The sequence below is a fragment of the Cyprinus carpio genome, chromosome B16 (assembly GCF_018340385.1).
Source record: "Cyprinus carpio isolate SPL01 chromosome B16, ASM1834038v1, whole genome shotgun sequence".
Classification (NCBI taxonomy): Eukaryota; Metazoa; Chordata; class Actinopteri; order Cypriniformes; family Cyprinidae; genus Cyprinus; species Cyprinus carpio.
In genome coordinates this window covers 21,854,704-21,867,380 of record NC_056612.1, presented here as the reverse complement: position 1 = coordinate 21,867,380, position 12,677 = coordinate 21,854,704, and the positions used below count along the sequence as shown (strand labels likewise).

Below are 12,677 nucleotides of genomic sequence, written 5' to 3'. Positions count from 1 at the left end.
ATCCCAAAGGCTTTTCTTCCTAGAACAACATAAAAGGACACCGCATATAAATTTAGACACCTACAACCGTTCAAACGCACTTTCACGAAACTAAATGCATACATCCATCCTCTCAGACAGGAAGTGGCCACTTATTCTCAGTTTGCGTGGTGTAGCTACTGTAAAAATAATACTTGAGCTTAACAGTGTTATTTTAGTAGCCTATCATTTTTTATTCTCATTTTCTGTTGTCGTTTTAATTTAGGTTAAAGTTTTAGTAATTTTGTTGCGTTTGCCTTTTTTAATGTCCATATTGTTTATTTCAGTTTAAGTTGTGTGGTGAAATAATAATAATAATAATACTCAGAAATATCAGTTATTTTAATATTATTTTTAGTAACTCAAGTACACACTCAAGTTAAGTTTTTATAATGTTTACATAGTGTTTATTTATTTTATTTCACATTTTTGTTTTATTTGTAGCACATCCAGTGTGTGGTATAAAAATAATACTCAAGCATATAAGTGTTATTTTATTTTCATTTTGAGTACTGCTTTTATATAGCCTATTAATTTTTATTTTTCAGTATTTTTATATCAGTGTTATTTTAGTATTTCTAATTTTATTTTTTTTTTTATTTTATTTTGTTTTTTTTGTTTTTTTGTCTGTTTTTGTTTTATTTATTTAAGTTGAACTAAAAGAAAAGAAGAAATGCTGCCTTGCCAAGTTACCAGCTAGCTGATAAATATAAAATATGTTCGTTTTATTTTATTTTAGTAGGCCTAAATGTTTCTTTTTATTGCAAGTAACGAAAATGTTTTTACAGTTTTAGTTAATTATAGTAACCCTGTCCTAAATGTAGTAATTGTTAGTGCGAGAATTACTATGGCGTTGAGATGAAAGGAGAGATTTTTGGGGTCCAAGTCGGCCTTAGATGATGAAACTGCTGCCGCAGCGCTGTAATTAGGAAGCAATATCGCTGTCTGTAGAATTCCGATCCCTGTGTAATTATCGCACTTGTATTACTTGCTCCTGCCTTGGCTGTTCTGTGGGAATCGGGGCTTCAAGGCAGCGGGAGGAGGTGTAGGAGGGGGGTGAGGAGTGAAATTAAGAAATGCTGGTTTCCGCCCACAGGTCCAGAGTACGTCGTGGATGCCTCACCAACAGTACGTTATGCAACCTACGGTAAGTGCTGCTGAGGAGGTGTTCATTTATCTTGGTGTGTGTGTGTGCGTGTGTTGGGGACGTGAGGACACAGACAGATAGAGAGGAATGAGGAGAGGTGAGAGTGATTTCGTTTATCTTTTTAAAAGTGTGGATGTTCTGTGAGATAAAAAAAAAAAAAATGCAGTGGCTCTTTACCCCCATTGCCCTTTTGTGGCCGAGCAAGTAAGCGCGGGACTGGTGAAAGGTCGTTTTTTTTATGTGTTCAAAAGGATAGTTCACCAAAATATTTTACATTTTTGATCACCTTCATGTCAGTCCAAATCAAGGTTCTTTCTTACAGTTTGTGGAACTTAAAAGGAAAAATGTAAGAATAAATGAGGACAGGCTCTCAGGCTCCGAAAAAAAAAATCATAAAAAAAAGTGTTTTACACAACTCTTCCACTATTTTGTAAGTGTTTTACACTGACAGATAGGATTAAGTTGTTATTTACTAAAAACATCTGTTGTCTGGTTCATTTAGAGATGTCCATGAAACAAATTAGTTTGAATATGCACTTAAAGTGAATATCAGTTACGATTTGGTATTTTCCTCAAATAAAGCAATTGTGTGACTTCAGAATTATTGAAATATAGAGCATTAATCATATGGACCAGGTAATTTCAAACTTTTTTTTTTGCCACAGACCCCAAATTATGATGGTCCCCTTGTGAGGGACCCCTGTAAATATTAAAAGATTTAAACTGATTAATTATTTTATTACTGTTAAAAATACAAATATTATATGGAACATATTTTGTTCCATTTAAGCTGGTGTTTTAGGAAGCCATACAAATTAGAATATAACAACAATATTAACAAAGATTTCATATTATTGTTATTCCTGTTTTTTGTTTAAAATTATTTCACTATAAAATAGATGAAAATGAATATTTCATAGTTATATTATTTTGCTTTACACTACAGTAGGGAAATTGCAATACTTCCTTCCTAATTTCAACACATGAAAGAGATATTTTTAATTTGGACTGCAGTAACGTTGCCCATTTAAACCGCACTTTAAGCTTTTATTTTGATGGAAACGGCAATAGAGTTTTATTTTGACAGAAAACTCCAGCTTCAGTGAAAAAATGCTTACATATATTCAGTATATTATATATATATATATATATATATATATATATATATATATATATATATATATATATATATATATATTTCTTATTTGCATCGCATCTACACTTTGTTATAATGAGGTGATTTGTGCTAAACACAATACCTGTCCAAAAACTCGATTTGAGCAGTGAGTTGATTCTTAAACTTAAACGCCTCTGATTCAAGAAATCAACAAATATCTCTGTGATTAGCTACATTGCCCAACGCTGCAAAAACATGTTGAAATAGAAATCAATCTCCAAAGCGCGAACCATAAGACACTGGATAGTTTGCCAAATCTGCAATAAAATGCCATTTAACAGCTTTAACTGGGGGTACTTTTGATTTCGTTTGAGGACTCCCGTAGAACCGGGTCTGTTAGGAATTATGCAAATGTGAAAATAAAGCATAATTGGTGGCCGTTGCGTTCCCAAACTCACAGCACATGAAATAAACAAGTTCACTGCATTCACTGCGAACGGAGCCATTCTGAGGGGCAAAAAACACCGGATCACGAGCTGATTGCCTAAACGATGTGCGCACTTCGCTTTGAAACATATATGATATATATGTGTGTGTGTGTGTGTATACAGTATATATGTGTGTATATATATATATACATATATATATATATATATATATATATATATACATATTGTAAAACTATTTCACTATAAAATAGATGAAAATGAATATTTCATAGTTATATTATTTTGCTTTACACTACAGTAGGGAAATTACAATACTTCCTTCCTAATTTCGACACTTGAAAGAGATATTTTTAATTTGGACTGCACTTTAAGCTTTTATTTTGATGGAAACGGCAATAGAGTTTTATTTTGACAGAAAACTCCAGCTTCAGTGAAAAAATGCTTACATATATACAGTATATTATATATATTTTATATATATATATATATATATATATATATATATATATATATATATATATATATATATATATATATATATATATTACTAATATATATATAAATATATATAATATATATATATATATATATATATATTTTAATTATTATATATATATATTTTTTTTTATTACATTTTACACAACTTTTCTTTGAACTTTCCTGCAAACCTCCTATAGCACATTCTTGCAGTTCCCCAGGTTTAAAACCTCTGACCACTTTCATGAAACCGTTATAGTGTTTTTTGTCATTTTGGAGCTCGACAGCTCACATTTTTTTATGGCAGAAAATAAGTTATTGGGGTTTGGAACCACATGAGGATGAGCAAATGATGACAGAATTGTGATTTTTGGATGAACTGTCCCTTTAAGGGTGGAGGATCTGTTCCTCCAGTCAGTCCGCAGTCTGGATCAGATAAATAGATCCCTTGTCTGAGCTCCATCGACACATCTTTGTCAACCTGGAGACAGGTTTTTTTTTTGTTTGGTTTTTTTTGTCTTTCTCTGTCTCACTGCACAAATACACAGGTACAAACTACCTCTCTTGTGTTCTTTCTCTTAAGTCTTGTATAAGAAGGCAACCCCTTGGCCAGGGTCTGGAGGTCTGCCCGCCGTCTCTTTGGCTCTCACCTGAACTTGGATTTACTGTAAGCCAGGGGTCTGCATTCCACCATGGAAATGGCCAAAGGTAGTCTGGGATCAGGGCTTTTTCTTTGGCAGGGCCTGAAAAAAGGCTTCAGTCAGCTGTTTCCAGATCCTGAGCAACTCGAGAAGTGAAACAGGGTTATAGAAAAGGAGGCAGATGTCTTTGTCTAGATAATGACATTCCAGACTTGTTGTGTGAGTGCATGCGTGCATGTGTAGTCGGATGGGAGGTTTGATGATCATGATTATGTTGTGTAAATGTGTTTGTAACCAAACCCTCATATCTAATGATCTGGCAACCCATCAAAAAAGACCTCAGCTGCTTGGGAGAGGGGGGGGTGGCAGTGGGAGTCTGTGAGCTGATCTCTGCCTAATTTGAAAATCCTGGAAAGAAAACAAAGGCGGAAGAAATCATGTTTTTTCTTTTTTCATGGGTCCTGCGAAGAGAGAAGGCAAGCAATTAAAAGTGGCTGAGAAAGGGAAGCATTGTTATTGGAGAATGCCGCTGCATTTGGCACCTTGTTACCGTGGAGACACGTGACCATAGCGACCAGAGCTGGTGATGAGGGTTTAAGCAGATCAGCAGACAATGGAAGCACTCTGAGCTCCCTCTCCGCAGTGCAGTGTGTGTGTGTGTGTGTGTTTTAGTATACATCAGTACCTTAAGTGCACCTGCTGTTGTGACCTGCTGATTTTGTTGGCCATATAGCTGACTTATGCATTACTATCCTAGCCTGATGACAGCTGTGTGTGTGTGTGTGTGTGTGTGTGTGTGTGTGTGTGTGTGTGTGTGTGTGTGTGTGTGTGTGTGTGTGTGTGTGTGGACTCACTTGTGTACTTACAGCGGTTGAGTAAAATACAAAAAATTAGGAATTGGCTTCCTTTCGAATCACAAATGTGAATTTGAATTGGATTGACCATGAACCCCAGGATGCTGAATTGGAATTTAAATTGCAATGACAGGAAGAGAAATTTACTAAAATGCAATTCAAAAGAAATCTAACAAAGTCACGCAACGAAAGAGTTTCATTAGCTCAGCACAGCAACAAAATGACCAAGAATAGATTACTTTTAGCCTGCTTCATGTAGTTAAACTTAGGGTAATTTAAATTGTATGTTAATTCCCTATTTTTATTATATATTTACATATATATATAATGAATATACTGTGAAAACTAAAATTCACTAATCTGAAATGCATCTACTAATTTAGCTTCAAATTAATTTTACTTTTTCAAATAAATGTTATTTGTTTTATTTTTGTTTGTTGTCTGTATTTGTTGTTTTATATTTTACTTTGTAACATGACAAAATTTATATTTTTGCAGTATAGCATAATTATCAACAGTATCTTGACCAACCAGCTTCACAAAAAAAGCCAGTGTATTAACTAAAATAAACCAGCATTGAAATTCATGCTGGTGTAAGCTAGTTTTTTTCGGCAGGGTAGCTGCACAGATGTTGTCAGCAGGGCACACACACACACACACACACCAACCAGCAAGCACACACTTACCCACAATGCACCACCCAGAGGGCCATCACTCAACTGTACCTGTTACTTTCCATCTTAGCGCAGAGAAGAATCCCCAGCCGCCCTAACCAAATCACATCCTGGAAATGAACATTAATGAATCAAGACCGCAGTGCATTACGGCAAAGCCGCTTAAAGTGGAACCGCCACGCAAGAGGAGAGAAAAGAAATGAAACGCTTCTCTAAGCCCCTGCTAGTCATGGCCATTTGCAGAAACAAAGAAGCCCATGTTTGAGTAAAGATTTGAGTTTATCTCAGCCCCATCACAGTGCTCCATTTGAACGGTGGGAATTGGCATGGTGTTGTGTGTGTGCGTGAGAAAGAAAAACTGCATGGTATATGTTTTTCTTAAGTGTGTTTAAGAAAAATGGTGGGAATCGGTGGTGATGCCTTGGCACATTTCGCTTAAGATTAATATCAAACATCCTCCCTGGCAGTACCTCCCCAGTACCTGAGAGAGACAAAAAGATTGACTTCCTTTTCCTGTCTCTATTTTAGATATCTTGGCAAAAAAACTCTCCTTCCTCTGATTTTGGAAATGAGTATATAGGTGGGGAAGAGGGAAATCTCATTGGCTGTCTCAGAAATCCCTCTCAGAATGTCACTCGTTTTCCGAATACTTCCCCTCGGGGAAATGAAGGAAAAACACACACATGCACACACGTACACACAAGCGCAGCTTTAATCATCTGTCTAAGTCTCACACTGATGCGGCTGTAAATTAGAGATGAGAATTATTCAGCATGGATTTCTTTTTTCCTTCGCTCATTATGAAAGCTTGTCGTGGGGCGGGGGAACTGTTAGCTCGAGGCTTTCGTGTCTGAAAGCTAAGACGCGGCGGGCTCTGAGCGCGGCGGTTGAACCGTTTACCTCTGAAAGCTTGAATAGAGACAGAGCGCTTCTGACACCAAGTGCCTGTACAGTTTATTCTTCAAGCGCATGCAAGCACCAGCAGCACCAAGCTGTGGTAGCTGAGAGACAGACTGAAGCTCGCATGTTTGTGTGTGTAAAGGCTTTCTTTCTACTGTTGGTGCACTCAGAGAAAACGTCTCTTTCAGAAACTGGTACATTTTACCTGGGGTAACCGGTCATTTTGTGCTTGAATGACGAACAATCAAGAGTTTGCATGCAATACTGGCGTATCATCGTATTGTATCGTTTGTGCAAAACCTGCATGATTTAAGATGATCCAAAGAGCATCTTTTCTTCAGAGGAAGCATTAATATGTGACTAGATTGTACAAAGGAGGTAACATGATCAATGACTTATTTGATTAGTGACCTAGAGTGGAAATAACGCAGAATCCTATTGTAAATTGCTTATCCATGTTACATCATAATGTTTTTACATTTTAATTAGATTTTGACTCCCAGATTTTCTGTGCTGCATAAATGCACTTAGTCAGGAGTCACAACACAAGTGTCACATGCTTGAAAGCTGATGCTCTTCCGCAGCTGAAAAACTCTGAAGATACACCGATTGTCATGACAACGATGAGAAGCAGAGTGAGAAGAAGGGCACCGTAGCAGTGCGAGACACTGAAGTGCCAGCAGGAAGACAAATATAATTGTAAGATTTCAGAGTTTTAAAAAAGTAATCAGACATTTAGTCATAATTATATACTTCTACCTAGAAAAGAATAATTGTAAAATCATTAATTTTATTCACACACTGATAAACCAATATCAAGAGCAGATAATGACCATAGATAGCTTGAAATCTTGAAAAGCAACTGTAACTGGGCTTAAATCAACATGGTTTGCCATTTGCAACCCATTTTATTTGCTTGATGTGTCATGTTTCCAGGTTTAAGAGTAAATTGAATGAGAAAAAATTAGAAAAAAAGACTGAGTCCCTCATAAACTGTAAGCAGAGTTGTACACGGCACAATAGTTTCTCATCATCCCGGCCTCAGCCAAACCATCTGAGAAGAATTGAACTTTCTGACAAACTGTTTGACGGAGGGTCTCCTCCGAAAGATTAATCCTAATCAAGCTGGCATGTGAGAATGAGCGTGTGCGTATGTCTCTGGCCTAGTTCTGTGGAAGCGGTCATGTGACGCATCAGATGATAGCTCAGGTCAGCGGTTGCAAATTACAGACTCCTCTCTCTCTTTTGTCTGTACCTCACATGTGTTAGCACTCTCTTCCAGCGTGCCTGAAACGTAAACACACCCGCGGTGTGGAGCAGCTCTGCTGTTAAGTGAGCGATGCATCATCTCTGCAGAAGTATGCATGACTCGCATTTGGATCGCATTATTTCACTTGTTGAAGTGGAACAGCTTACGTCTGGCCCTCATAATAGGGCCCAGCTGAGATGAGTGAAAGAAGGAGAGGGATTTTGTGGAGAGCATGACTGCGTGATAATGCCGTTGACTCTAATGAAGTCGTCCAGATGTATTGTTGAATGGTAGCTCATTTCCTCTCCCTTCCTTCATGCGTTTTGACCTGTGTGTGTTTGTGTTTGAACATGTGTGTAGGGTGCTGTGATAACGCCAGCCATGGACCACACCATCTCCATGCAGCCCGCTAACATGATGGGGCCCCTCACCCAGCAGATGAACCACCTGTCCCTGGGTACCTCTGGCACTGTGAGTGTGTCCACTGCCTTCATTGAACGGCCTGTTCACCTTCTGCTGGTCTGAATTGCAGAGGAGCTGAAGAAGAAAGTTAAATGCTAATTAAAAGTTTGCAAACTGTTATGGAAAAAGAACAGGGAAGAACAAGCTCTGGGAAATAAAATATGGATACTGTGTCAGTATCGTACTCAATTAAAAGTACTGTATCTAGCCGTAAAAATAAAGTTTTACATTGATTTGTACTTGGGTATTTAAAAGTAAAAGGTCATTTAAAAAGGTGTAACTTTATTCTTTATCTTAAATTAAGAGAACTAAATATGCTGAAACCTTTTACCTTACACTGGCAAATCTGATTGGATAGCTGTTAGACATTTGAATAAAGTTGTTTGTAGCAGTGTTGCTATTGTTAATTAAAATGAAAACTAAACTAAAATATTAGAAAGGTTATGAAAATTAGTACTATTGACTTTGCAACTGACTGAAACGAGTTAAAGTTGAAGTACTAAAATGACTAAAACTGAAATAACAATAAATTACAGCTGAATAGAAATTGCATAAACTTATTAAACTCAAACTAAAATCAAAATGAAAACTAAATTCTAAATATTTACTGTATAGTATAGTAAAATAAAGTATAATAGTATATAAATACTAAAATGCCAATAGTTTGTAAACTGATTAGTAAACCTGTTTGCTCTCAATCTTTTATTCAACATTGGTTTTTAATAATATATATATATATATATATATATATATATATATATATATATATATATATATATATATATAAAACATTAATTTAGGTTGTCACTATTGTATTTCATGGCAAGTTGTAGAAATGTTTACCACTTACATTGACATTGATTTCATTGAGTAAAGATACAACTCAGCAAGAAAGAAAATATATAAATGTTTAATAAGAGGATAGATTTACATCATTATGAGCAGTGAAATATGTACTTTATATTTTTAAGGTCCAAATGAACTTGTAAGTTATTAGAAATGTAATGAGTAAAAGTACAATCATTCATTTCTAGTAGTGCTTAAATTGAAGGAAAATGCAAAAGGATTCAAATAATAGAACCAGTGAAAAAATGTTTGTTATCGTTTATCATTCATCCCAACAAGATTCTTCTTCCTGTATGGAGCCCCTAAAGGGACTTGATGATGGGAAGAAATATGAGATGGGAGGAAAAATTATGCTTGTATTACACTTTGTGTTCACTTGAAAAAGTTTTATCATAAGCATTACATCTCATATTATTTCCATCGCCAGTCAACAAAAGTTTCTCTGCAAAAATGCAAGTATTTTGTGTGCAAATGCATGGAAATAAATCATTTGTTCTCCCATGTGATATTTTTCCATCACCATGTCCCTTTAGGGGCGCTGTGTTTCTGTAGTGGTCACTTGGCAAAAGCTTTTGATGTATTAGTACCATCAATTGCACTGTAACATGCAGCAGCAGCTCGGTCACAATTTAAATTCCATACTATGCATTGTTTTGTTTGCTGCCTGTTGTGAATGAAGCGTGTCTGTGTATGTTTCTTTGCAGTACATGACTGCAGCTGCTGGTCCTATGCAGGGGACCTACATTCCCCAGTACACTGCGGTGCCTGCCTCAGCTGTCTCAGTGGAGGTGAGTTTCTGGGTGACTGCAAATCCATTCCCTGGTCCAACTGATTAGATGAGCTCTGCTAATTGAAAATGTGGAGATCAGTCGCCTCGGGTCAAAATCCGCCCACAACTTCCTTAGTGCCTTTTATTTCAGCTTTACAAGGCCTGACTCCAGTCTGGAGCGCGTCTTTAAATTCATTCTGGCCTGAGTACCAAATGCAGCCCGAATGCCTCTTTTTGGAGGAGGTTAAAATATATAATTTTTTGTTTCTTATGAGGGGACATCCTGTAATTATGACATCATATCCTTCCAGGGAGTGGTGACGGAGGCTTCTCCCCAGAGCGTTCCGGCCTCATCGCAGGATGCCAGCGGTCAGCAACAGCCTCTGGGCATGGACAACACCAGCGATCACGCGCCCACCTACACTTTTCAGCCCGCTAAGTGAGTTTGAGAAACACTTCACATTGATAAGACAAATGGGAACAATGTGTCTTGTTTTCATATGCATGATTACAACTATGCATTTTGGTTGCAGTTAGGTGAAGCATTGCAGTGCAACATTTTGAAAAGAAACCATATGCATAATGATTGTAAATCATGTAAATGTGCAAACCGATTGTACAGTTTACGTTTTGCTTTAAATGGTCAAAAATAGCCAATTCCAGATTTATAAAGAAGAAATAAATACCTACTTTCATTCAGAAAAGATGCATTAAAATGATCAAAAGGGGTAGTTAATTATTAAAAATATAATACATTTTAAGTAAATGCTGTTTGTTTAAACTTTCTATAAAATGTATCACAGTTTATGCAGAAATATTAAGCAGCACAACTGTTTTTAACGTTGATAATAATAAATGTTTCTTGAGCACCAAATAAATGTTTTCTGAAGGATCATGTGATACTGAAAACTGGAGTAGTGGCTCCTGAAAATTCAGCTTTGCCAACACATGAATATATTATATTTTAAAATATATTCAAAAAGAAGCACAGTCATTTTAAATTCTAATAATATTTCGCAATGTAAATATTTTACTGTATTTTTGATCATATAGATGCTGATGAGGCTTTGTTTAAAAAATTTAAGAAATCTTACCAACCCCAAACTTTTGAAGATAGTATAAATAAAGGGTTACGTTTTGGTTCCAAATTTTATTTTATACAACCTAAAAAAAAAAAAAAAAAAAACATTTTAGAAATGTTGTGCAATACCAAAACACAAAACATTCATATAAGGTGTTTTTTGTACAAAAACAAAACTGTGTAAAACATTTTATTTAGATTTGAAAATAACATAATTTGTACATTTGAATAAGATGTTTCAAAAAATGAACTGAAGACACCGGAACACAACCAAGCCACATTGTAGCACAGTCGTCAGGTTCCTAATATGTATCAGTGCTTGCAACTTCATAACAGTATTCTGCAACATTGTAAAAAAACACAACCTCTTTATAACTTAAAAATATTGCTGTGCTAACTGGTGGGCAAGCAGAATTCATGATATGGTCTTATATTTAGCTCAATAAATGCCATTGTTAATGGGCCATCAGGAATAAGTGATAATGCATTATTTATATAGTATGTTTTTCAAACTGTCTGTCTTTCTCATTGGTTCAGATAACCAGAGGAGGAGGGGGGCGCTGAGGTGACTGCGTTGCCTTGAGACTGGGGGACTGCAACGAGGGAACATCGAAGACAGAGCGCAAGAGATAGGAAAACACGTTTGTGTCTACTTTTGCACAAGCATCTAAAAAAACAACTACAACAAACAAACAATTTATTTAACAACTGGCCCACACCAGAGGACCTTTGGAGAACTCACAACCAGACCGGAAATGAGAGAAATGCAGTCTGGGAGATCGAGCCTACTGTTAATCGGCTACCCGAAAAACTTTACCTTCATGAAGTGAACGAATTCAAACAAGTACAAGTTTTCCTATTCTTTTTTTTTTTTTTTTTTTTTTTTTTTTTGAATGTGCAGGTAGGTTTTCGAAAACAGTGGGGTTTTCTATTAGACGAGGAAGCACGTTCTTGTAAAACAATGAGAGAAGGAGCAAAAGAAGTCTTCCTCGGATTCTAAGCTACTATTACTTTTCTTTTTTATGAGTTAGATTTTAGTTTTCTAGAGAATATCAATGTTTTTTCATCTTTGTTGCCTTAATTTCAGAGACTTTTTCCTGTTTGAACTGAACAGACTGATGAATGCAGTGAAAATGACCTGACAAAGAAAGGAAATTGCCTGTATAAAGCATAGAAAGAAAGAGAGAGAGAGGTCTCCTGGAGACATTTTAAATTATCAGTGGTGTCTTTGTGTTTAAAAGAGAGGACAGACAAAAAAAATATTGTGGTCATGATGATGATTAAAGAGAGTTGCATTTTTTAGAAACAGAGGAAAAAAAGTTAATCCACTGCATCATGGGAAATGCAGTTTATTGTGTAGTGCAGATCATTTTTAATGGCATTATTGTTTTTATCTGCAATATTTTTTATGAGCTTTAAGGTGTTTTTAGCCTGCTTTGCTTGTTTCATTGCGGAAAAAAAAAGAAAACTAAAACAGTAAAAAAAAATGGCAGTGCAAATCTAAATAGATAAGAGCTTATGGATTAAATCAAAACGAAAAAAAAAGCAAATGTGTGCAAAAAGCAATAGTAATAGGAAATTGTTGACAATTTCTTTAGTCTTTCTTAGATGTGGATCAAATGCAGCCCATGGATGGCATATTTTATACCAAAGATGAAGAAACCCCCCTCAAGACAGTGGAGTGGATCGATTTTTTTCATTTCTGTTTTTCTATTTGAGATTTTTTGGCGTAATCATTTGGTTTCTGAAGTATCCGTTTGACCTTGACGGCCAAATTGGTACTTTAGGGGTTTAGAGTTCCTTGCGTTGTTGAGGTGTGTAGGTGACAGTTAAGGTTGAGAGGCAGAAAACCACCATCACTGATTCTCATGAGTGTGATCTCCCCAACAGAGGGTGCCAGAGAGCGGCTGAACCATCAATCATCTCCCGTCTGCCGGCTGAATCAACTATACCTCTATCGCTGCACATTCTCAGTCGCTATTAAATACGTCGC

At 36.1% G+C, this 12,677-nt stretch overlaps 1 protein-coding gene across 1 annotated transcript in view; it reads left to right on the top strand.

Moving 5' to 3' along the window:
- LOC109106615 (RNA-binding motif, single-stranded-interacting protein 3-like) overlaps positions 1–11,594 on the top strand; it is a 139,523-nt gene extending 127,929 nt beyond the window's left edge. Inside the window, exons 10-14 of the mRNA XM_042741485.1 lie at positions 1,115–1,165; positions 7,887–7,997; positions 9,539–9,622; positions 9,915–10,042; positions 11,222–11,594. Coding sequence (XP_042597419.1) covers positions 1,115–1,165; positions 7,887–7,997; positions 9,539–9,622; positions 9,915–10,042; positions 11,222–11,225 — 378 coding nt within the window. The 3' untranslated portion in view covers positions 11,226–11,594. The remainder of the gene's footprint in view (positions 1–1,114; positions 1,166–7,886; positions 7,998–9,538; positions 9,623–9,914; positions 10,043–11,221) is intronic.
- Positions 11,595–12,677: the final 1,083 nt, after the last annotated feature.